Here is a 27,778-nt window from a genome sequence, read left to right on the forward strand (position 1 = left end):
TTTTTTGTTAATTGTTGGCACATCGGCTTCTGGGGCCATACTGTTGTTGTTGTTTGTTAGATTTATTGGTACATCAGCAACTTAGGCTATAATGCACTAATTACTGTCTGATATTTTCTTCGTTTTACTTACAGGAGATAGGGGTTCAGATAAGGTGACATTTATTAATAAATTTTAGGAAAAGAAAAATGTCATCCATGTTCTCTCGATCTCCTAGGACACACTGTAGTGTTAAATGATTGTAATTATGAAAATTAGTGGAAAAAGCGTTTTCCGTTCTTTTTGATATTGTGGGCATTCTATGATGATATGCTTTACTGTTAGTGGGCATAAACAATTACTGCATTGTGGAGGGTCACTGTTTGTTAGTAGATAGCTAGGAGTGAGGATAGTATGACCAATGTGTAATCTGGCTAGAATAGTTTCTTCCTTTCTGTTTCGTCTCAGCTGGAGCCATATTGCAGCTCCAAAGGTTTTTGCATTTTCTACTTTGATCTAAGCCCGAGGCGGGATTCGAACCTGCGACCTTTGGGTTGCCAGGCAGGAACTTTACCCACCTGGATAGCCCGGTCGGCAAGGAGAAAGTTACTGCTATGGTGAAGGGATAGTTGAATGGAAAGAGACAGAGAAATTAAGCCACTGTTCTTCATGGACTGAGGTTATTAATGGGGTCCCTCGTGGTTCAGTGCTGGACACCTTGTTTTTAATATTAATGATACTGATATAGACATATTAAGTTTAATGTATAGGTTTGTTGATGACACAATGGTGAGCGGGGCTAATGACAGTAATCAGGATGTGCTACTTCAACAAGACCTGAATAAATTAGGAAGACTGGATGAAAAATAGCAATTGAGGTTTTACATTGATAAATGCAAAGATTCACTGCTATCCAAATGAATTAAATTGAGTAGCAACAGTAAAAAATAAACTTGACAGTGGAAAGTGAATAAGTGGAAAGTGAATAAGATCTAGGGTAATTATACATGGATAGTTTAAATTAATTTAAAGGATTGAAAGAATTATTGGAAGGAATGAGCAAACAAAGTGGGTATTTTTTTTTGTTTCATTTCTAAATGGCTGATGCTGTATAAGCTTGCCATCACTGACACTAATAATAAATTACTATCCAGTTTTTTTTTTTTTTTTTTTTTTTTTCAAACAACCATTGGCTTTTTCAGGGGTGATTTTGCTGAATTTTTTGCTCACAGCTGGCTCTGGGCACCTCCATAGCCAGGTGGACAGGAGCAGTAGTGCATAGCACACACGCTTCTTGATTAGACCGGGGTTCGAGCCCGTGACCACCAAATACGGAGGATGCGGAAAGGTCAGGGAATGACCACCGCATATCCCTGGAGCAATATGGCCTTAGTTGCTAATGCTCCTAAAAAAAAAAAACCCAAATAAATAACAACAGCTGGCTCTGTGGTGTGAAAGTTATTGTAAAAATGAAAATTTTGTACAGTACATAAATGCATTTAAATATTCATTTCTTAGTTTAACCTGGTTGCCCAACGTTTAGATTATTGCCCACAATGAAATAAGAACAAATAACCCACAGAAGAAGTTCTGTTTTTGATGAAATAATATATCTTACATATACTTGATTTAATTTCATCACCTCTGGATCAAATCCCTGGGCATTTTAATTTTTTATATGCCAAAAAGGGGAGTAAAATAGCTGGCAGGTACAATCTCCTTCTACGATTTTAAAAGCTATTTTTGTGTTGCTATCTATTATAATCTGTGTCTAGATTTACTTGGAAACACAGGTAAGGGATGGCAGAACGTAGTGGAAGACAATTCACACATAAATGGATACGTTATTTGAAATGACCTTGAAAATTGTATGTACTCTGGAACAGGTCAAATACTAAGTGATACTTGTAACTGTTTAATAAATTCTTTAACTGTATCGATGATTGAACTTCAGAAGGACTTTTCGGCATGCCCACCATGTGGAAGAGATCACGGCTTTTTTTTTTTTTTTTTAAATGGGACACTTAAAAAGAACCTGTATTCCAAAAGTTATTTGATTTGTCACCTTCAGATTTATTCTTGTGGGTGTTTTTAAATATGTGGAATTAAATATTCAGCATCAGGAAGTGGCAGCACTTGGCATTAATCCTGTACTTGAAGGTGGTTAATTCTGATATTTATTGTAATACAGAAATTTTTACATGGAAGCAAGTATACTGTCATATATTTCATTTCATCTGTGACATATTCCCTAAAGATACATTTGCTTTACTGGGTTGCACAGCAAAGAGATCATCTTGTATAAGGAATAAGTGTATTATATTACAAAAGTAGCTTGCTGCACACTTTTAATTTCCATTTAGTTAACAGATGAGGGATCAGAAGTAGAAATGGTTGTAATAACAAAAAACTGACTTCTCTAATTTTGGCAACATCTGAATTTAGTTACTGAAACACATATCATTAATATCTGCTACATGATCTAAGGGTTTTTGTTATAAGTTGATATTTTTAACACTGAAAAAATTTTATACCACCCATGAAATCAAATGAATTAAACTCAGATATCAAACTTACTTCAATGAATGTATTGCATTTAAATTTTGGAGACTATTTTCAGGGTACCTCTCTAGTAAGAAAAAGAAATTACAAATGAAAAATATAAATTTGTCATTGGAGAAAAAAAAAAAAACTCATATGCTGATATTTACACTCAGAAATCTAAAGCAGCATTTACGTTCTAAAAACAAAATTCTAGTGTGCCACACAAACTGAGTGGCATGATATTAAAACAATCACTATTAGAGTATGTGACTCCAAATCCCAATTTAAGACATTCTATCAAAAAAATTATCTATCTCTTTGGCAAACTTTCTTCACTTGGCTTTTAGATGACTTATCAAAACCAAGTGAAAGTGGCAGTTAGTAAGACTTATAAAGAAATGTTATACAGATTACAAATCCCAGAAATACTATACAATATTATCATGGCTGAAATTTAAGCAATGACAATTACTTTTGGCACAAATTTTGAAGGAATCAAATTAATTTTGGATGAGATTTCCTAAACAGACTGAAAGAGACACGGTAATGCAGAGATTGAATTAAAACATGCATGTCACATTTGTGTCATTCTGTGATTCTGCATAATGAGAAATCTTCATATATATATTTAAATAAATAAAATAATCTAATTCTTAAGTGTTTTAATTGGGAAATACTATGCACTTCTTACTTAGTGTTTATGAGTACCAAAATCTGAAATCTATCCCCAGAAATATTTTTTATGGGTTATACCATATATGAAAATGTTAAAACATTTTGAGTCAGCTTTTAAATATAAAATGCATAATACAATATCATATCAATTCTTATAGAAAACAGAAATATTATATTCCTTTGTAAACCAACCTAACTTTTTTTTTTTGTTTATTCAAGTTGCTCTTCAGTATGTGTTTGTGATGCCAACTGTATCATCAGGTATGTGGATTAAACGTGAATTAGGGTTGACTGAATTTCCGTTTAGGTTTTTCAGTTGCTATTAGTGGTTTCTTAAATTGAAACTTTTGTTTTATTTTTATTGTCTCTTTTATAACTTGAAGAACTGTGTCTTTGTTGTTAAGAACATTGAACTGCATAAGCTTTGAGAGAAAATCAAACTGACGAAAGGAATATTTAAAATTGTAGATTGAATAAGGTGTTCTTGGGTCACTAAATATGTCAAAATCTGCAAATGCCAATTCTGACTCATCTCTTGGAATACCTGTAAGAAAAAATGCACATGTTGACATTACACTGAAATTTAAAAGATGCACTTAAAATCCTCCTTTACTATTTACATAATAAATTATTATTTAGCAATCTTTACTATCTATTAATAATAAATTTTATTAAAAATAAATTTTTTAAATTATAAAACATTTAGGGTGAACTAAGATGAAACAAAAAATAGTCTAATTGTTGGGCATTCAACAGTTCATTAGTGATCAAAAGATAAAAAAGTTTTATAGTGATTCTTCACTTTCTTTCTTCAATTTATGTTTTCAATGGCACGATAAAACTTTTACATTAATCAGTGATTACTAGTGAACTGATAAACTTCTAACTGCCAGTGAAACTTGTATTTATTTTGATCATTTTAGTGCATTAATATAAAAGTAGTACAACTGTAAAATTTATTTTCAATTAATTTTTTTTTTGATTATTTTAGTTTAATTTATAAACTGAAACAATATTGGAATTTTTTCCCCATCTTCGATAAAACTGTTTGTCCTCTACTGTTGTTTTCTGTTTCTAACTTATCCTATAGACAAGTAATTTCTTATCTATATATATAAAATGCTTAGGTACGCTGCCAAATTTTCCAAATGCTAATTGTTGCCAGCACCCGTTCAAGCGGTTCACCTCGTATGACCACCATACCGTGCATTCTTTATTAATTTTTGTACTAACATTTTTCGACTGAAGAAAAGCCTGAAAGCTATCGATGTATGTTTATTTTATCTGTATTTAATTTTAATAAACTGTTGTAAGTTTTAATAAGTATAAAAATGGCTGAACAGTGTGTAAGAACTTTGAGGAAATGTAGAAGAAATGCTAATGAAACATTACAGAAGAGATCTAATAGACTAAGAGACCGAAATGAGACTCTACAACTACGAAGACAGACAAAAGACATTGAAGAAAGAGAAGCAAGATTGGAAATGAGAAGATGGGCAAAACGCAGTAGGACTAATCAAATAGAAGTACCAGATGTGAATAATCAACAAGCTGTAATTAATATGGAAGAACATGACATAGGAAATGTTACAACTGTGACTATTGCAATACAAGATATTGGGGACATGAGTTGAACACATCGAATAAATACACTAAATGCTGTCATGATGGAAAGGTTTCACTTGAACTACTGTCTGAGACACCTACTCTATTACAAGAGCTGCATACAGGGGATACACATGAAGCAAATAACTACAGAGAACATACACGAGAGTACAACTCAGCAATATCATTTGCATCAATGGGTGCAAAGATTAAATCACTGCCTGGAAATGGTCTATACTGTTTTAGAATACCGCTATATCCAAACAAGGCAAATAAGTCAGGATATGGACAACTTTATATTTTCGATTCTGCTGAAGCAACAACAAAATGGCTTGAAAAACAATCAAACTAAGTGTGTTTGATTAAAGAAATGCAACACTGCCGAAGAAATGCAACAATTGGACGAGATGCTGCGACAAGTTAACCTATTTGCTGAGTCATATAAACAAATGCATCAAATAACCCAGGCCAATCCTACAATGAATGTGCGCGTGGCATTTAAAGAAGACAATATAATGCACCTACATCCAAAATGGAGGTTGCTGCAATATTTGTTGGAGAAGATGGGGAACCACCTGCAAATAGAGACATATGCATATATCCCATAGGTGACTGGTGTAGAATTATATCACCACTAAACAAGAATAGTGAAGACTGAAGGATCTGGATTAAACTACTTACGTCATAATCAGAAAGATGGTGTATGTTACACCGGGTACAACTAGTACTTGTTTGTTTTTGTTTGGGTAGCAAAAGTTCCTGTATAATGTAAGTGCAGATTACCTATTATGATATTTAAAAATATCATTTTGCTTTACTGTGATTGTGTCAATTGTTTCTTGTGGCACATTTCTACTAGCAGACATCTTCAGCATGACAGAAAAAAAAAAAAAAAAAAAAGACACAAAAACTGGTTCACTTTGGAGGAGAAATCAGATATAAAAGATCTAATTCAATCTCATAAATTTTCCATCCACAGTTGGCACAATAATTATTATCCATAACTAAACAGTTTTTGCCTTTTTTTAAATTTTTATTGCCTAATTCATTTTCATTTTCTTATTAATCATATATTATGTACATGCATTAAGTTATGTAAAACATTATTCTCTACTGGAAGTTATTTTTCCAGTTATAACTGTAATCTTGTAATCTTATAACTGTAATCAGGGAAGCTACAAGGCTTTCCATACCAACTAAGAAATGTAATAATGTAACAAAAGAGGTTAGACAAGCAGAGGTATATTACAAGAAATCTTTGGCAAATGATGCAAAGAAAAACAGTAAAGATTTCTTTATTTAAGTAAACTCTAGAAGGAAGGGGATGAATCAGATTGGTCCACTTGATTTCAACAATTCGACTCTTGATGATCCTGCTCAGGTAGCTGACAAACTGAATGAGTATTTTGCATCTACATTCACACGAGGAATTCTGTAGGGAAATGGAGGCCAAAAGTATTTAGTTTGGCCTGTTATACTTAAGGAGCAGTATCTGCCATTCAATAAAGTTTTTTTCCAAATTAAGCAGAGTTGCATACAGATCTGGAGGCCGCACCCACAGAGGAGTTCAAAGGGAAAAAAATGAGACTGGAAATGAGCATTAAAAATAATGGCTTAAAAGATACAGGCTGCTGAACTTAGAAGCAAGGGTTCACATCTGGTGAGTATGGGCTTGGTACACCCAGGGTCGCAAGCGCTGGATATCATCATTCTTCTTCTCTTCTTCTTTTCTCTCTCTCTCAGAGTAACCCAGACATTTTTTTTTTTGGCTGGTGCAGTAAAAAGCCAAATCTTATTAGCCTTGCACCATATGGCTAATAATAATAAACTAGAAACCTGGGGGCAGGGACTTAACTGAGGTATATAATAGGGCAAGGCAACCAGGCAGACTGATTTTAACAGGAATGTTCAGCATTCTGTTTTTTGAGTGATGCATCACATTGTCCCCAACAAAGATGAAAGTAGGTCTTGTTTTTCTCCAATGGTACCATTTTATTTAGAGGTTATATGAAAACTTTATAATAAACATGCATTTCTCAATTTTATATATGTTGGTCAAATTGACTGCACAAGAGGAAATATTCATTGACTCTCTTTTGGGACTAAAATTCTTACACCCATAATGATTCTTATATTTATAATGTTCAGTTTCATAAATATTATATGGATAATGGTTCAGTCAAGGTATTTAAAGAAGACAATAATAATAAAATAATGTTTACTGATTCACCATCTTTCTCCACAAACATGAGTTTGTAGGACATAATAGCAATGCAAATTGAAGCAAGAGTCATCTGTGATAGATAATGTATGTTTCTAAATCAACTTATGTGGCAGCCACGCATTCCTGATTCTCATTAGCACTGCCTAATCTTGTGCTGCAGTGCCAGTTCGGCAGGTGTGTTCAGTTTTTTTTTATTTTTTAACATCTGGTTTCTAGCATATCTTAGGGAGCAAGAAAAAGTGAGATCATCTCAAATTTATATTCAGGTAGTATGTTGTGGTTAAATGGAATAAGTTATTTGGAATAGGATGATCAACAGTTAAACCAGTGACATCAAGTGAACTAATGTGATTCAACCCTTTTCTTGAACTATTAATATAAGAAAGAAGTATTAGCTGCTTCTCTTTGCATTCTTTGGCAGAGACCTCTTGTAATCTGCCTTAGCTTGCCTGACCTCTTTGGTAACTTCATTTCAGACTAGTTTATATCTACCTTCTATGTCTCCTGTAATTTATATGCATCCCATGCATTTTTCTTCTCTGCCACAAGTCTCATTAGTTCATCTGACATCCATTTAAATCTAAGCCTTGAACAGAATTTCTTAGTTAGTGCAAAAAGCCTACTTGCTTCTAAGATTACTTCCCCGAATGCATCCCATTTAGAATATGCTGTTGCTAACATCATCAGTTGGTCCCACTGCATACAATTTAACACCTATCTGTGACCACTGTGGTCATTCTTATGAAAGCAAAAGCCCTTCCCTTTACCCTTCACAGTAGGTATTTGTCTAAGTAAATCCCACATCAGTATACTGATGTGGGATTTACTTAGACAAAAATTACTGATGTGCGATTTCCTTACAAAAATTAAATCATTCAAACATCAAAAGCAATTCTAATGATCTTTGCAGCTAAGGTAGGAAAAAAAAGAACAATTTTTTACAAAGTCAAAGATTATTATCCATTAAATGTAATAGTTTTCGTAATGGATTTTCTCACCTGGACTCTTAAATTTTCTGAAGTTTATGTTGATTAAGGGAAAATGAATAATTACAGGACACTGATAATCAGTTGGATGCTGAAAAATGTAGCATTCTTTGGGAGGTTCCTGAGCAAATTTTGCGGCCAATTCTTGCACAGGAGGAAAGGGACAATTGTTCAACTTAGCCCACTGTTCTGTTAATAATAGTTCCTGGAGGAAATTTTGTTTCATAAATGATATTATCTTAATATGCATATATAGCAATTTTTTTGTGAGTAAATTCCATTTATCATGATTAAAATTATAACACCAATATATATATTTGAAAAACAATTCTGTTTTTTTAATGCAAATAGGTGATTTGATTTTGCTCTATCATATCAATTATTTGCACAAAATGAAAAATAAAAAAAAAAGTGCTACCGACTAACATATATATGTCTGTGTGTATTTTTACCAATCAGCAGTCATTTTTCACTACAGAATATTAAAAAAAAAAAATAATGCACACAGGCATTCAATCATCTCGCTAAATAAATTATTTAGTTGTTCAACAGAAATTTTTTTTTGCAAATTAAAAAATTTCCACTTCTTTTCTAACAATAATTTAAGACTGTCAGTATAAATTCTATAGAATTATAATTAATGTAGTAGTATAATTGATATTAGAAGCATTTTTATTAAGTTCATAAAGTATAAATTTATAAAAATACAAGTGATTTGATAATGAAAACGTATATAATTTTATAGTACACACTACTGATGCATAATCTGGGAATAGTATAGCTTTGTGACTGACCTTGCATATCCTTTAGTTTATGTGTGATATTTTTAATTTCAATTTAAGTTAAAATCAAGCCTCAGAAAAGTGCAGCAAAGAAAAGAGCTCAAAGTAGTGGGAATGCTCTGGCTCAGTGAAGAACCAAGAACTGTTGACAATATTTCTACTAAGACAGCATTTCTCAAACTGGAGTCCATATACCAGTTCCAGTGGGTCCACAAAACATTCAGAAGGAGTATCAAGTAATATGTTTATATATATATATATATATATATATATGTAGGGGTCCACAAACCTTTTTTTTTTTTTTTTGAAAGAGTCCGTAGATCTTAATAGTTTGGGAAAACATGCCTAAGAATTGGGACTTAATAATGTGATATCTGTTGCATGTCTGTGAAGCCACCTCTCTCTCTCTCTCTCTCTCTCTCTCTCTCCCCCCCCCCCTCCAGTGGGCCATGATATAGGCAAAGAGGATGGCTCTGTATATTTTTGTTGCAAAGAGCGTGAAGAGAATAACTGCAAATTTAATGTTTCGGTGGACGAATATGAGAGCTTGAAGAACATGGGTGATGAAGTCAGATGCCCTCCAAGGAAAAAACAAGGGACCCTTGAGGCACTGAGATGCCCAGCTCAATGCTAGAGCCTACACTTGTAAAACACACAACACAGTGGAATTCGGGGAGTACAATGTGTACAGGAAGGAAAGACAGGACAGGAAGGGAGGAGGGGTTATGCTGTTAGTTAAGAAACATTGTCCACCAACAATGATGTTGGTGGACAATGCAATGTTGAGTCTGTTTGGTGTGACATAAGCACTGGGAAAGGAAAAACGAGAGTAGGTGTGTATAATGGGAGATTTTAACTTTCTAGATATTGACTGGAACTTGTGGGTTGGTCACTCACCCACTAGCAAGACTTTTGTGGATTTATTGGATGACTGTTTTCTACAGCAACATGTTTGAGAGGTAACCAGAGGGAGTAATCCTCTTGATCTGATTATCAGCAGTGATTATTCATGCATTAAGAATTTGTAGATAAAGGAACCATTGGGTGACAGTGATCACAATGTACTGATGTGGGAATTACTTAAAGATGTAACTACCATCAAGGCTAAAGGGAAGGGCTTTTGCTTTCATAGAGGTGACTACAGAGGTCTCAACTGATGATGTTACCAATGTTGATTCTAAATGGGAAGCCTTCAGGGACTTAATTCTGGAGGCTACTAGGCTATTCATTACAACTAAGAAATACTGTTCAAGGTTTAGGCCTAAATGGATGTCAGATGAACTAATGAGGCTCATGGCAGAGAAGAAAAATGTATGGGATGCATATAAAGTATCAGGTGACACAGAAGCTTATGGCAGATTAAGAGAAATCCTTGGAAAAAGATGCAAAGAAGAACAGCAAAGAGTTTACTTTACTTATGTAAACTCTAGTAGAAGGAAAGAGATAAATCAGATTGGGCCATTTAACACAGATGGGTTCACTATTATTATTATTATTTGCCATATGGCGCAAGGAAGTCTGAGACTTCCCTGCACTACCCAAAAAAAGATTCCCTGAGAGAGAGAGAGAGAGAGAGAGAGAGAGAGAGAGAGAGAGAGAGAGGAATCACCAAGAAAGAGAAGAATGATGATATCCAGCTCAGGACCCTGGGGTTGCCAAGCCCATACTCACCAGATGTGAGCCCCTGGGGCATTGATGATCATGCTAGGGTAGCTGATAAACTAAATGAGTATTTTGCATCTACATTCACACATGAAGAGTTATTCAATGAGGGGAGTATCAGAAGTTGATCAAACTCTAACAAGGAGCTAAGTGATTTTGTAAAAACTGAGAGCAAAGTGGAGGAGAAATCGTTGACATTAAACATAAAAAAAAAAGTACCTGGGGGTGGACGTGATCTATCCAGTTATATTAAAGGAGGCAGCAAAGGAAGTAAGCAAACCCTTAGCCATAATTATGAGAGCTTCCTTAGACTCAAGGGAGTTTCCCATGGACTGGAGGTGTGTAAATGTATCACAATTCACAAAGGGGGGTTCAAAAGGTGTCACAGGTAACTATAGACCTCTTAGTTTAACTTGTATTCTGGAGAAAATAATGGAATCACTGGTTAAAGAAGCATTGCAACATCATCTAGACAAGATTGCAGTAATAGTTAAGAAACAGCATGGGTTTGTTAAAGGGATATCTTCTCTGACCAATTTGATTGGATACTATGATGTGGTCACAAAGGAACTGAATGCCCAAAATAATTTTGATATCATATACTTGGATTTCAGGAAAGCTTTTGATACTGTTGCACATGGAAGATTGCTGTACAAATTGGAGAGGTATGGCATTAAGGGTAAGTTGCTACAATGGATAAAGGAATGGTTGAGTGGGAGACAACAGAGAGTAGTAATCAATGGACACTGCTCTTTGTGGAAAAATGTTATCAGTGGAGTTCCCCAGGGTTCGGTGTTGGGCCCATTTTTGTTTTGTATATTTATCAATGATATTGATGAAAGTATATATGAAGTTTAATGTCTAAGTTTGCAGATGATACAAAGGTTGGCAGGGTTTTTAACGGCAGTAAAGACAGTATGCTACTCCAACTGGATCTAGATGAGTTGGGCAAATGGGCTGAGAAGTGGCAACTGAAGTTTAACATTGACAAATGCAAAGTACTGCATATGGGTAGCAATAACTAAAGAGAAATGTACCAACTATGTGGTACTACACTCAGGGAAGTGGAAAGTGAAAAAGACCTGGGGGTAATTGTGCAGTCAAATATGAAGTTTGCTGAGCAGTGCAGATGGGCTGCCTGGGCAGGTCATCGAGTCTTGTCAATGATATATAGGAATTTTGCTAGCAGGGACAGGGAGGTGATTATCCCATTATACAAGGCAATGGTAAGGCCATGCCTACAGTACTATGTACAGGTCTGCAGGCCTCAATTTAGGAAGGATGTTGAGTTGCTAGAATGAGTACAAAGAAGGCAGCAAGATTGGTGAGGAGAGCAAAGGCGTGCTCTTACCAAGTAAGGCTTAAGTTCTGTAAATTGCAGCACCTGGAGAGTATGCACCTGCGAATTGATCTGATTGAGGTGTATAAGGCTTTGAATTGGCTGAGCAAGCTGAATGTTGATGGGTTTCTTCGTCTTGTTCAGATTAAGAACCTGAGGGTACACAGATTCAAACTGAGGAAAGACAGCATTAGTAGAGGCATACGATGCAAGAAAGCAAGCTTATGCAGCATCAGCCAAAAAAAAAAAAAAAAAACGCTCCCATTTCACCCCTCCAGTTTTAGAATAGATGTGTGGAAATTTGCCTTTAGCCAGCAGGTAGTTGATTGGTGGAACAGACTTCCATCTTTTGTTGTGGAAGTTGTTAGCCTAAATAAATTTAAGGCTGAGCTGGACAAGTATTTGGAACTAATGGAGGGGTGAAATGGGAGGTTTTTTTTTTCTTTTTTTTTCGGCCGATGCTGCATAAGCTTGCTTTCTTGCATCATATGCCTCTACTAATGCTAACCTCCAAAGGCAGAAAGTGCTGGTCCTACAGAAAGTAGCAATTGTCAATGAATCTATTGGGAGTGAAATGGGAAATACTGTGCAAAAATGACATGTGTAATAGGAACCGAATATGTCTGCCAGGGAGTACAGTTAATGATGCTATAGAACAGTTATCATCTTTTAAGAGTACAAAAGGTGATACTGTTTTGCACATTAGTACTAATGACGGGTGTGAAGCCATGTTGGGAAAAAGCCACAAGTTAGGATTAAATTTTAAACTGTTTGGAATTTTGCCCAGACATGATATGAGGGGAGCTCTAGCATGAGAGTTTTGATGATCGATTCGGCTCTAGAGATATGATATCAGCAAGGCTCATGGGATTGAATTTTTCCACCTGTTTATACAGGGATGGGATACATGTAAAAAGAAGTGATGGAAGAACATTTGCTGATGCTATCATGGCAGAGTTTGGTGGGTTGGAAAAGTGCTAGTTTGGGGGTACACAGACTAATAGTTTCACAATTAATGAAATTGATTTTTGTGCTGCTTCTATTGGAACATGCAGCAGCAGCACAGAAAAAGAGATGAAGGGGAGGATTACAAGGACTGCATACTGTGCATAGTGTTAGAGTCAGGTGCCACCTGTGGTTTCCCCACATCTGCACTGTATGTAAGCTGTGAAGAAATACAGTACTACTGTAAATGCCAGAAAAGTGTTCTATGTTGAATGTGTAGTGTTGCATGCAGTTCTGGCATTTGGTCGCAGAGCCCCTGGTAGAACCCCACATTGCCTGCACACACCACTAGGAGGTAGCCAGGCAGTCCATTATTCTTTGGCTTGTCTTTGCCAGGGTCACCTGAGCTTCCTGGTTGGAGACAAAAAAAAAATAAAAATAAATAAATAAATAAAATAAACTAATAAAGTTAAGAGGGTGAGGAGCAAAGCAGTCTAGAGAGGGAGGGAAAGTAAGAAGTATTGGGAATGTAGAGGAAGGCATCCCCAAAGAAGATGGCGAAGACTCCATCAGGTGAATTGGGTATAGGGATGGGAAGCAGAGTGCGCCAGACTAATTTGCCTGGTCCTGACCACCAACTGGCAAGTAGTGGTAGAACAAGCCCATATGGGTTCTCCAGGATGAATATCAGGTCTTCTATTTTTGTATCCTTCCTGGAAGGGTTTAAGTAAGGATTTCTGATCACATCATTAGGTGGAAAGATGTTAATGGTCTTGAGAAAAGAATTTTCTCCTCTTTAATAGTTCATGGGCAAAGTGCATGAAGACTATATTCTTTGTTGCTATCCAGAGGAAAGCCAATCTTGTAATCATTTGACTTCATAGATCTTCATAGACAGTCATGCATCAGATGTGACCAGCTCTCCAGAGTCCCATAAAGGCAGTACAGATACTCAGTGATTCCTAAGGATGTGAGTTCGGCTTTGATGGAGCCAAATGTAATCAGAAGGAATATTGTATGCAGGCCAGGGTAAAACCATGTTGGAGATTTAGGATAGACCTTTTCTACACAGGAAACAAATTTCTTTATTTCCCCTTTGGTGGAGGATTATAAGAACTCTTGGGTGTCCTCATAGGACAAGCAAATACATGAGCTGTGTTAGTATTAGCCATATAGTGGAAGGAAGCCATAGATTTTTGCTGTGCCAGTCAAAAAAAAAAAGAGTAGATAAGAAAATACAAAGTTCACTCCCTTCCTCATGTAGGGGTAACTACATGGCCGACCTTTAAATTTATTCAAATTATCATCCTCAACTACCTGTGGAAACAACTAATTCCAGTAATCAATGATTTGCTGACTAAAAGAAAATTCCTACAATATAGGCTAAATTTTTTCCTCTATAATTTGAATTTATGGCTTCTATTTCTGGAATTCTTTATAACAGTGATAATTCTGCCTTCATTCATTTTACTAGCCTCTCTTGGAGGCTTATAAGCCTCAATCAAATACCCTCTAAGGCAGGGCTTCTCAACCAGGGGGAATTCCCTCCCAGAGGGGAATTTTAGGGTTTCATGGGGAAGGATTGAGACCACAGATTGACAGACTCAAACTGTTGGAATATTGATCTTTCTACAAATTACAATTCTACAGATTGTACACAATCTATAGGACATCACACTTTATTGGATGTCCCATATTAAACTAAAAATAAAGATAAATATTTCCCTTTTTTATCTTTTCTGGAATGCACCTTTTGAGTCAGGCAATCTTGGAAAGGAGGGAATGACATCAATCTTGGAATGGGGGGAATAACATTCTGACATATGGTCAAAAGGGTGCATGGGGCAAAAAAGGTTGAGACCCACTTCTCTAAGGTGTCTGGTTGTCAAGCACTGTGACTCACATAAAGTCTTTCCTTATATGGTTGCCCTTTTTCTGATCTTGCCATGCCAGGTGTTGATCTTTGAACCTTTCAAAAAACTCAATTTCTTTTTGAAACAGAATTCCAATTACAATTGCTTTACACATTAGGATTATAACTTCCCTATCTCTATAGGATATTATTCAATAAATTAACAATAGGACAATAGGATATTATTCAATTAACAATAGGATATTATTCAATAAATTAACCATGGGCCTTTTCTGGCTGCCTGTTTAACACTGCTCAAAAAACTTCATATCTTCCCATTTCCTAACTTCCAGATCCCTTTCTTCCTCTGCTGTTTTTAATTCAAACCTACTAAATTATTTTGGGGTTTCTGTCTCCAAGTGTAGCGTTAGCATTAGTCATGGCATATGATGCAAGAAAGCAAGCTTATACAGCATCAGCCAAAAAAAAAAAAAAAAAAACAAAAAAAAACACTTCCCATTCACCTACCCATTTGCTTCAAAAGTTTGTCCAGTTCTTCCTTTTTTCCACGGCAGATGGAAGTTTGTTCCAACACTCAACCACTCTCTGGCTAAATGCAAATTTTTGCATATCTATTCTGCAACTCCTCAATTTGAATTTATGCCTCCTCCAGTGCATTATCTGAGCAAGAGAAAGAATACCATCAGCACTGAGCTTGCTCAAACCATTCAAGGCCTTATACACCTCAATAAGATCACCTCACAGATGGAAGTTTGTTCCAACACTCAACCACTCTCTGGCTAAATGCAAATTTTTGCATATCTATTCTGCAACTCCTCAATTTGAATTTATGCCTCCTCCAGTGCATTATCTGAGCAAGAGAAAGAATACCATCAGCACTGAGCTTGCTCAAACCATTCAAGGCCTTATACACCTCAATAAGATCACCTCACAGGTGCCTAGTCTCCAGACATTGCAATTTGCAGAACTTAAGCCTTTCTTGGTAAGGGCACCTCTTTTTCCCCTCACCAATGTAGTTGCCCTTCTCTGTTCTTGTTATTACAGCAGTTCTACATCCTTCCTAATATGAGGCCTCCAGACCTGTATGCAGTACTCAAGTTGTTCCTTATACAAAGGGCTAATCACCTTATTGATGCAAGCAAAGTTCCTGTATATCATTGACAAGGCCCCATGAGCTACTCTGGCCGCCTGTCTGCACTGCTCAGAAAACTTCATATTGGATGGCACAATTAGCCACATCTTGCATTTTGCTGCATTGCAATGCAGTTGCAACTTCTCTGACCATTCTTGAAGCCTGTTTAAGTCATCCTGATGGAGTGCTCTTTGGTACTGATCATTAATGACTACGAATTTTTACGTTGCTTGCAAATTATGACATCATGCCCTGTATCACTTTTTTGATATATGAAATCATGAAATAAGAAATAAAATGGTCCAAGAACTGCTCCTTAAGGCATTGCATTTCTGATGCTCCACCAACCTGAAGAATATTCATAATATAAAGGACACAAAACATGGTTTTGTTTAGGGAAAATCATGTTTTACTAGGCTGAAAAATTAATTAGACTTATTATTATTATTATTATTATTACTATCCATATGATGCAAGGAAGCCTGAGGCTTATGCTGCACCAGGAAAAAAAAAAAAAAAAAAAAGTTCCCGAGTAACCCTGAGAGAGAGAGAGAGAGAGAGAGAGAGTCAAAAGTAGAAGGGAATCACCAAGAAAGAGAAGAATGATGAAATCCAGCTCAGGACCCTGGGTGTGCCAAGCCCATACTCACCAGATGTGAGCCCCCGGGGTTCATGAGATGGATGTTGGGAACAATTTCAACGTAGTTTATTTGGATTTTAGCAAGACTTCTGACTCAGTCTCAACGTGTTACAGCTAATACAGTAACCTCTCATGTGGGAATGAGAGAGAGCCATCTACCATCACCCTCAGATGGAGGCTTGTTTCGAAGACCTTTATGCCAAACACGATCAAAAGGCTTTGAGATGTCAATAGAAATTGCTTGTGTGTGTCACCAAACTTTTCCATTGAATTTGTCCATAAATGGGTAACATAAGCCAGAATATCACCAGTGGATCAACACTGACGGAATCCAAACAGGCGATTGTTGATCAGGCGGAAGGTTTCTAGGTAGTTTAAGAGTTGGCGGTTAATGGATTTCTCCATTACTTTAGAAAGAGTAAAAAAGTAATTGCAATGGGACGATAATTGGACGGGAAGGATTTGTCACCCTTTTTAGGAACTGGCTGGATATGAGCAAATTTCCAAGCAGAAGGAAAAACACCTTTGGAATAAGAAAATTAAAAAAGGCAGCAAAGAATAAGAGTAAGTTCAGGAGCACAGATTTTGAGAACAAGTGGAGAAATACCATCGAGACCTGGAGCTTTCTTATCATCAAGATTTGTCAAAATCGTTTTGACAGAAGACTACAGGAGGCATTGAATGGAGCATGTTGGGAATGGAGGGCAGTGTTTTACCAAGATCATTAATGTATGAGTTGGAAGAAAAATGGGATGCTAGCAGGTCAGTTTATCCTTGGCTGAAGTGACAACAGAACCATCTGGTTTTGACAGAGGTGGGAGCAGAGATGGGTAAAAGTTGTGTCCAACAGCTTTGGCAATAGACCAGAATGTTTGGCTACCATTAGGGCAAGAAGCAAGTTTTCTACTCATAGCCTTTTCAAAATCTAGTTTGGACTGATTAATAACTGCTTTACAATTGTTGCGAGCTTTGGTGTAGGCAGAAAATGAAACTAAAGAATTGGAAACAAGCCAATTACAATATGCAACATTCTTCTCTTGAACAGCCTTAGCACATTTATTAGAAAACCAAGGTTTAGATAAAGGACTAGATTTTAAAGTGCACTGTGGAATAAAGGATTCCATTCCTACAAGAATAATTTCACTCACAAGATCTGAGCAAACATTAACATCAGAAGTTTTGAAACAGTAATCTGACCAAGGAAAAGTAGAAAAATCTCGCAGGTCATCCCATTTTGCATCCTTGTAATGACAAACAACACAAGGTTGAGAATAGCCACGAGATAAAGGCTCCATTGGAGAAGAGACAATCACCAAGTTGTGATCTGAGGTGCCCAAAGGCATGAAGCATGTTGGCTATATGGTTAGGATTGTCCAGTATTCTGGTAGGTAAATGAACAATCCGTGTCATTAGTAATTGCAAAAGCCTCAGCATGTCGACCAGCTGGGTCTGTGTGACTAGAAAACGGAAGCCAGCCAGAGTTTTGAACATTAAAATCACCAAGGAAAATTAAATCTCTGTTAGGAAAGTTGGACTGGAGAAAGTCAAGTTTCAAAGAGAGGAAGTCAAAGAGTTCCAAGTGATTAGTGGAGTTGGGAGAACAGTAAAGACAACAGATCAATTTGACAGAATGAGGTAGAGAGATTTTAAGTCAGAGAAGATCGAAAAGAGGTGATTCCAATTTACCAAGTCTCTGATAGGGCATATTGGAATGACTTATGCACTAGTACCACCTTTGAGGTGAAAAGAATCACACAGCGAATAATTTGGGCAATGAGATGAGCAGTAGTTGAATCAACTAAGATTCTGAGACTGAGATTTTGTCAGAAAAAGTATACGGGGTTTGGCAGACTGTAAGTGGAAATGGACATCTTTAAGATTAGAACTGAGACCATGTATATTTGTGAAATGAAATAGGAAGTGTTTGGGAGGTTTAGATCTTTTCGCAGATAACCTTACGCTATTAATTTGACAATTCATGGTGTATTCAGCAGTAAGAAAAAGTGGGGGGGAACAGCACATGCTGTATGAAGTAATGAAATTTTTGGATATGGTAAGAATATACCCAGATCCTCGACATAACATGGCCTCGACAATGCCCCCTCCCTGCATACACACTACTCGGACTCCTCTGGTCACTATTTGGCAGAGTAGAGGTAGCACGATTATACACTAGCTAATCCCGAAGCCTTGTAGATAGTTACCAATAAGTTCGGTCCAGTGTAGTAACTGGCGGCTGGCCTGCAAACTTTAGAGCTGTACCCTCGAAATGGAAGGATGATTGGATCTTGCCACGATATCCATCATAACCTCAAAAGTCATCAGTCATGCTGGGGAATAGTTGACTGGAACTTAGCTCTGGAGACTAAACATGGGTTCCACCACTTCAAGCCTCCAGTAAGGAAAGTGGTGGTACTACACTAGTTGATGAGAGTCATCTACCACTTAGTATTACCTGGTAACACAGAGGGGCAGCATTCCTCCATGTGGTGTAGGCACCACACCTCGACCCCTGCATACGTTGGTGCACACCTGGGTGGTCAACCACAGTGTGTTTGCACATGGTTATTATACCCAGAATTACTAACAGTCGCACCATCGTGAAGATGCAAGCAGAGAATTTGGCTGTCACAGACTGTCCGGACTTCGCTGAAATTGGGTCAACTTGACTTAAATGTCACCTGAATATCAGTTCCATCAGCGTTTTAGACTCCCAGGTAGCAAGTACAGCTTGTCTGGCATATCTGAGAGAATGTCTGCGACAACCTCAAGGACTGTTCAAGGTAGGCCTGTATGTATGTATGTCAGATGAACTAATGAGGCTCGTGGCCGAGAAAAAAATGCATATAAATTAACAGGCACCACAGAAGCCTATGGTAGATATAAGCTAGCTATTAACCATATCACAAAACAAGTCAGGCAAGTGAAGGCTGATTATGAGAAATCTTTGGCAAAGGATGTAAAGAAAAACAGCAAAGACTTTTTTACTTATGTAAACTCTAGAAGGAAGGGGATGAATCAGATTGGTCTACTTGATATTGATGGTTCAACTGTTGATGATTCTTCTCAAGTAGCTGATGTACAAAGAGTATTTTGCATCTACATCCACACATGAGGAGTTAATTAGGGAGGGAAATACCAAAAGTTTCAAAATGATTTTGTAATAACTGAGAGCAGAGTGGAGAAGAAACTGAGAGAAAGTGTTGAAAATAAACATAAGAAAGGCATCTGGGGTGGATGGGATCTATCCAGTTATATTAACGGAGGCAGCAAAAACCTTAGCCATAAATATGGGAGCATCCTTGGATTCAAGGGAGGTCCCCACAGACTGGAGACGTGTGACTCTATCCCTTATTTACAAAGAGGATTCAAAGGGTGACACGAGTAATTAGAGACTTGTTAGTTTAACTTCTGTTCCTTGGAAAATTATGCAGTCACTGGTAAAAGAAATACTGCAGGATCATCTAGACAAGACTGCAGTGATAGTTCAGCCAGAGCATGTGTTTGTCAAGGGGAAGTCTTGTCTGACAAATTTGATTGGATACTACGACGTGGTCACAAAGGAACTGAATGCAAAAAATAATTTTGATATCATATACTTGGATTTCAGGAAACTTTACTACTGTAGAAATTGGAGCAGTATGGCATTAATGGCAACTTGCTACAATGGATAAAGGGATGGTTGAGTGGTAGAAGACAGAGAGTGGTAATCAATGGACACCCCTGTTCATGGACTAATGTTATTAGTGGAGTTCCCCAGTGTTCGGTATTGGGCTCACTGTTGTTTTGTATATTTTTCAATGATATTGATGAATGTATATCAGGCTTAATGTTCAAGTTTGCAGATGAACGAAGGTTAGCAGAGCTGTTAATGACAGTATTGACAGCAGGATTCTGAAACAGGATCTAGAAAAGTTGGGAAGTGGGTTGAGAAGTTTAACATTAACAAATGAAAAGTACTGCATATGGGTATCAGCAATCCAAGGGTAACTTACCAACTGTGTATTACTACATTCAGGTTAGTGGAGAATGAAAAAGACCCGAGGTAATTGTGCAGTCAGGCATGAAGTTTTTTGAGCAGTCCAAAGAGGCTGCCAGAGCAGGTCATGGGATCTTGTCAATGATATATACATGAATTTTGCTAGCAGGAATAAGGAGGTGATTACCCCTTTGTATAAGGCAATGGTCAGTACTGCAAACCTTAAGTACTGCAAACAGGTCTGGAGGCCTATTTTAGGAAGGATGTAGAGGTACTGAAATGAGTACACAGAAGGACAACGAGATTGGCAAGGTGAACAATGGGTTTCTCTTATGAAGAACGACTTAAGTTCTGCAAATTGCAATGTCTGGAGACTAGGCATCTGCAAGATTATCTGATTAGGATATATAATGCCTTAAATGGTTTAAGCAAGTTCAGTGCTGATGGGATTGTTACTCTTGTTCAGATTGCATCTGAGGGGGCATACATTCAAACTGAGGAAAGATAGTTGTAGAACTGATGTGCAGATATTTGCCTTTAGCCAGCAGGTGGTTGATTGCTGAAACAAACTTCCATCAGTCGTTGTGGAAGTCAATAGGTTAAATAAATTCAAGGAAGAACTGGACAAACTCTTGGAGCAAATGGATGGGTGAAATGGGAAGATTTTTTTTTTTTTTTTTGGCTGCAGCTAAATAAGCTTGCTTTCTTGCATTATATGCCTCTACTAATGCTAATGCTATGAATTATTATGATAACATCTTTTTAGAATTAGCATTAGTAGAGGCATATGATGGAAGCAAGTAAGCTTATTTAGCATCAGCCAAAAAATAAAATAAAATAAAACCCTTCCCATTTCATCTATCCATTCACTCCAAAAGTTTGTCCAGTTCAGCCTTGAATTTATTTAAGCTGTCAAGGTATCTTTTTATTTCCAATGGAAATAAAATATGTCAATCATAATAATAATATTTCTCTTTTAGAGAAGCATTACTTATTCATAGTGTAGCACGTAAGAAACTTGTAGCAGTGGCCTTACAATTTGAGAGACCAATGTCTGTATTATAAAAGTATTGGAGAAGTGTGCACAGGATCTTTTGTATGAGAATTTTGAGCTTGTGGGAATGTTTTCCAAATTTTTTTCATCTTTTTGATCAATTAACATATTGTGATTTACAAATAGTTTAAATAGCCTTAGTCACATTCATTAGCTTATGTATTTTTAAATTTAGCAGGAAGGAGAGACAGGACAGGACAGGAGGAGGGGTTATGCTTTCAGTTAAGAAGCGTATTAAATCTAAGGCAATGCATCCAGTTGACATGGGTGACAAGTTCAATGTCGAGTCATTTTGGTGTGATATAAGCACAGGGAAAACAAATCTGAAAATAGGAGTGTGTTACAGGCCTAATGACTCTGATGAGCATACCAAATAGGCTATACAGAGAAATAGAGTGCACCAGCAAATCAGAATGTCTCATAATGGCTTAGATATGGATGAACAATGAAGAATTTTAACTTCCCAGATGCTGACTGTAATTTGTGGGTTGGTCACTCACAAATTAGCAAGGCCTTTGTGGTGGATTTTTTTTTTTTTTTTTTTGATTTGATAGTTGTTGGCGCATCGGCTTCTGTGGCCATATTGCACCTCCCAAGGTTTTTGCAGTACTTTGATCCAAGCCCGAGGCGGGAATCGAACCCGCGACCTTTGGGTTGCCGGGCAGGTACTTTACCCACTCGGCTAGCCCGGTCGGCTTTTTGTGGTGGATGACTGTTTTCTACAGCAGCACGTTAGAGAGGCAACAAGAGGAAGCAATACTCTGGATCTGTTTATTAGCAAAAATTTTACATGAATTAAGATTCTGCAGGTAAAAGACACTGGATAGTATTATCATAATGTAATAATGTGGAATTTAATTAAAAATCTAACTACTGTCAATGGTAAAGGCTTTTGTTTTTGTCAGGGGTCTCAGTTTTTAAAATACTGTGCAGTGGGGTCAATTGATGATGTTACCAACAGCAAATTCTAAATGGGAAGTATTCAGGGAAAGAAGAAGAAGCTGCCATGCTCTTTATACCAACAAAGAAATACTATTTAAGGCTTAGACTTAATGGATGTCAGATGAAATACTGAAACATGAGGCAGAGAAAAAAGTGCATGGGATGCATATAAATTATCAAGTGATGCAGAAGCCAATGGTAGATATAAACCGATGAACTGTAATCAAGTCACAACGGAGGTTAGGCAAGTTAAGGCAGATTATGAGAAGTCTCTGGCAAAGAAAACCAGCAAAGACTTCTATGTTTACATTAACAGAAGAAACAGAAGAAGGGCCACTTGATGGGCCGCTTGATGTCTATGGGTTACTGTTGATGACCCTGCTCAGGTTGCAGACAAATTGATAGGTATTTTGCACCTCCATTCACACATGAGGAGTTCTTCAGGTAAGGGGATGTCAGAAGTTTATCAAATTCTAATGAGGATCTAAATTGCTTTGTGATAACTGAAAAGAAAGTGGAGGAAAAATAAAAAGGCACCTAATGGAATATATCCAATTATATCAAGGGAGGCAGTAAAGGATGCAAGCAAACCCTTAGCCATAATTATGAGAGCATCCTTGGATTCAGGGGAGGTCCCTATGGCCTGGAGATGTGAAATGTATCCCCAATTCATAAAGGGGATCAAAAGGTGATATGAGTAATTACAGAACTGTTAGCCTAACATTTGTTCCAGGAAAAATAATGAAATCACTGGCTGGTTAAAGAAGAAATGTAGGGCCATCAGGAGAGGCATGCAATTATACTGCAATCACAGCATGGATTTCTTAATGGGCAATCTTGTCTAACCAATCTGATAGGTTACTACGAGGAGCGGTATGAAAGTAATGCCTATTTTTTTCCTCAGAAAATTTAATTCCAAAACTATGACTTTTACATCAATTAAAAACATACTTATTTTTCCACAAATTCACCATAATTTTCTATGCTGCCTTCTCCGAGTCATGCTGTATTTCAGTCCTGTAAAAGTCTAACTCTTGCTCCTGAGGGCTTCATGAACACTGTTTGAGCTGGTCGTCATCGTCAAATGGGCTCCATGGAGTGCATCCTTAAGTGAGCTGAAGATGTGATAGTTGGAAGGTATAAGATTCAGTATATGATAGGGGTGAAGAAGAACAGTGCATCTCAATTTTTCAATAGCCTCCATTGTGTGCAGACTGATGTGGGGTTGTGCGTTGTTCATGGAGAAGAAGAAGAACATCATTAAGATTTTTGTCCGGTTGAACTCTATGGATGCAGGCTTTTAACCTTTTCAACGTTTCCACATATCAATCTGAGTTGATTGTGGTGCCATGCTCCAAGAAGTCCAAAAGCAAGGCCATATCTTTGTTCCAAAACACTGTCGCCATGATTTTACTGACAGAAGGCTCTCTTTTGAACTTCTTCTTGTGTGGTGAATTTTGATGGGCCACTCCATCGAATGTTTTTTTTTTTCATTTCAGGGTTATAATGGTGGAACCAGATTTCGTCACCTGTGACTATGCATGAAAGAAAAACCTCTCCTTCAGTCTTGTATACTGAAGAAGTTCCATATATATGACTTGCTGGGCTTTGTTATGCTCATGTGTCAGCATTTTCAGGACCCACTGGGTGCAAAACTTGTTGTAGCCTAGTTCCTTTATGATGGTTATCACACCAGGTTTCCCTATACCTATTGCATTGCACAATTTGCGTGTTGTGATGCAGCGGTCCTCTTTCATCAGTGCATCGATCTGGCTCTTGTTGTCTTTCGCTGACGTTACTGGCTGGCTGCTTGTTAACAATGTCACTTTCCCCACTCTTAAAGTGTCTAACCTAACATAGAACTGTACTCACATCTACAGTATTGTCACCATAAACATTTTTGAGATGTGTACGGATTTCGATAGGCATCGCTTCTTCCTTGGTAAGAAATTTAATCACCACTTTTTGCTTGATAGGTATATCTATAACACCCACCATTTTGAACTATCTGTATGCTGCACTCATGAGACTAATTGCAGCACCACTCAGTATGATGAAACTAGAGACCTTTAGTGACCACTCAGTGACATGTGAAATGATTTATGGCGCTATGTTTGAAATCAAAAAATCAGGAGGCATTACTTTTATACTGGTCCTAGTATGATGCATTGACCAAGGAACTGGATGAAAAAAATAATTTTGAAATAAATCTTATAGTTTGATTTCAGGAAGGCTTTTAATACTGTTGCACATAAACTGGAGCAATGCGACATTAAGGGCAAGTTAATGGTTAAAGATGGCTTGCTATGGTTAAAGAGATGGTTAAATGGAAGAAGACAGAGTGGCTATCAATATGCACTGCTCTTCATGGACTAATGTTATTAGTGGAGTTCCCTATGGTTCAGTGATGGGCCCATTTTTGTTTTCAATGTTTATTAATGATATTGATGAAGGATATCGGGCTTAATATCTAAGTTTGCAGATGATACAAAGGTTGGCAGGGGGAGTTACTGCAACAAGATGTAGGAAAAATGGTTCAATGGGTGGAGAAACAGCAATAAAGTTTAACATTGACAAATGCAAGATACTACGTATGGGTAGCAGTAATCCCAGAGTAACTTATGAACTATGTGATACTACAGTAGAGAATGAAAAAGACCTGTGGGCAATTATGCAGTCAGACATGAAATTCTCTCAGAGTGCAGATGTGTGCGAGCAGAGCTCATGGAGTTTTGCCAATGATATACAGAAACTTTGCTAGCAGGGATAAGGAGGTGATTATCCCTTTCAATAAGGCCATTGTTAGGCCTCATCTTGAGTACTGTATATGGGTCTGGATGATTCACTTTAGGAAGGATGTAGATCTGATGGAATGGGTGCAGAGAAAGGTGGTGAAGGGAACAAACGGGTGCGCATATCTAGAAAGACTTCAGTTCTACAAATTGCAAAGCTCTGAATGGATTGAGTAAGCTGAATGTTAATGGTATTCTTCCACTTGCTGAGACTACACATGAGGGGGCATAAATTGAAATCTCAGGACTGTTGCAGGATAGATGCACAGAAGTTTGTCTTCAGCCAACAGGTGGTTGATTGTTGGAACAGGCTTCCATCTATTGTTGTGGAAGTGGATGGGTTGAATGAATTTAAGGAAGAACTACACAAAATCTTGGAGGGTATGGATGGGTGAACTGTGTAGATTTTTTTTTTTTTGGCCGATAAGCTTGCTTTCTTGCATCATTTGCCATTATTAGTACTACTATGCAGTAGCTTGATAATTACTAAGGGAGATGAGGGAGAGAACTGTAAAGATAGAGAGTCCATTGTGCAACCTCAAAGAATATATTTTTAATTTTCACAATATCTTTATTCTGTAGTAAATCTGTCCATTACTGGATAAAAGCTTATGTTTCTGAGTGAAAAAAAAAAAAAGTATGTGTTCTTACCCAGTGGTTGACTAAATAAGCTGAAGAAGCATAATAGTTTGGGAACTACCATGTCGAAATATCTCTTAACTGAAACTAGTGACAGGAATTAAACCCAGGCTATTTCTACTCAGCGTTAGTGAACAGTGATTCTCATCCTTTGTGCAGCCAGCAAAAGTGTATTGCAGAGGGATAGTGTCAGTGCATAGTGAACTTGAATTATAGGCTTATTTAACAATGTAAAGTTCTGTATTGCTGTTTCATTTTTCTGTGAATTATTTTAAGGATTTCTGTGAAATTCAGAAGCATTCCTAAAAACATTTCAAAAATTTAAATACATTTTAAAGGATTTTACACAAGACTTTGTAATAATTCACAGTACCAATGAAATAGTAATACTGTACTTTCAACCAAGGTATCAAAACAGAATGGGCTGCTTTTTAATTTCAATGCCAAGTGGCATTGAAATTAAAAATCATTGAAATTGAAAATTATATCCCAGGATGCCACTTTCTTAGTGGCTTCCTGGAATATAATAATTCAATAACAGTGAAATTATAGTAAACTTATAATACCGTGATAAATCTGACTAAAAAATGAATAGCAATAGCTTAGAAAACGGTACTCACCTTGTATAAATCTGCAATAAATTTTTTTGATAGATGGTGGTTAAATTTAGGTTGGAAGAAGCATTTAAGAACTAAGGCGGGGAATGGGGTGAAAATATTTTAAACAGATTTTAAAATGAGCGCAAGGAAGTAGAAATGCAGATCTCCAATCCTTGGTTGTCATAAAGAGGTTGAAAGACGTAAATGAAAAAAGAGAGAAGACCGGTGGTGCCAACAGTCATTACGAAGGACTTTCGTGAGTAAACCGTCATCAGTTGGCAAATGGAAGAGAAGTGAGCGCATGTTGTATTTAAAGTTTATCTAAACTCCCATGATGCTCTTTTTGACACGTGGGAACCTTAGCCGCGAGAGGTTCCAAGCCGGTGAAAGGTTGAAGGGAAGTTTAGTGTTAATAATGTTGAGATCAGAATGGTGACGGTACCATTCGATGGTGAGGGCTTCATATTGAAGAATTCTGTAGCTCGATCTAAGTTTAATAATAGTGATGGCAGAGTCAACAAGGGAGGTGTGGTTGTGGGTTGTTAACTCAGTGCAGGATTGACTTGTCTTGAAACTGTTGAAGTGGTAGTATGCGCGGGTATTGGAAGTTGTGGAGGAACCGAATTTGGTGGTAGTGCTGCCGATGTAACAGGTGTCGCAGTTCGGTTGGCATTTTATGAGATATATTAAGTTATTGAGATCATTGATGGGATATTTGTGTGTATCTTTATAAGAATTAAATAGGGAACCTAGTTTATTGTAAGTGGAGAAGGTGAGGGAGATGTCGGTATCTTTGAATGTACGTCGGAATTGTGCTGCGAGTTTACTATGGTAAGAGAGAACTATGCGAGTATTTGTCTTGTGACTGTGTCTGGTGGGGTTATTAATACTGATTTTAACGGTGGATATTGTGTGTTGGATGAGTTGAGGGGGGTAGCTCCTGGCTATGAATTTATCAGTAAGGTATTGAAGTTCATTGTGTAGATCGTTTTGTGAAGAGGTGAATTTGATAGCGTTGTAGATTTGGTTGTGTAGGATGGCTTTTTTGGTACTAAGGGGATGATGTGAAGTGAAATGTAGATATTTACCGGTGTGCGACAACCAGATTAATTTTCTTAATCTCGCTATTTATACAACAGACGCAAATTTAAATACCAAGATTTTCAGAAAAAACACGCACACCACCGGTCTTCTCTCTTTTTTCATTTACATCTTTCAACCTCTTTATGACACCCAAGGATTGGAGATCTGCATTATTTCTACTTCCTTACGCTCATTTTAAAATCTGTTTAAAATATTTTCACCCCATTCCCCACCTTAGTTCTTTTTAATGCTTCTTCCAACCTAAATTTAATCACCATCTATCAAAAAAATTTATTGCAGATTT

At 37.1% G+C, this 27,778-nt stretch overlaps 1 protein-coding gene across 1 annotated transcript in view; it reads right to left on the minus strand.

Moving 5' to 3' along the window:
- Positions 1-3,375: 3,375 nt before the first annotated feature.
- Positions 3,376-27,778, minus strand: part of LOC150087309 (cytosolic phospholipase A2-like) — a 218,438-nt gene continuing 194,035 nt past the window's right edge. The window contains exons 9-10 of the mRNA XM_090371974.1: positions 8,026-8,218; positions 3,376-3,742 (exon numbers count right to left, since the gene is read on the minus strand). Coding sequence (XP_090228100.1) covers positions 3,480-3,742; positions 8,026-8,218 — 456 coding nt within the window. The 3' untranslated portion in view covers positions 3,376-3,479. The remainder of the gene's footprint in view (positions 3,743-8,025; positions 8,219-27,778) is intronic.

This window comes from Mastigoproctus giganteus, chromosome 4, assembly GCF_048544385.1.
Source record: "Mastigoproctus giganteus isolate SK-2022 chromosome 4, ASM4854438v1, whole genome shotgun sequence".
Classification (NCBI taxonomy): domain Eukaryota; kingdom Metazoa; phylum Arthropoda; class Arachnida; order Uropygi; family Thelyphonidae; genus Mastigoproctus; species Mastigoproctus giganteus.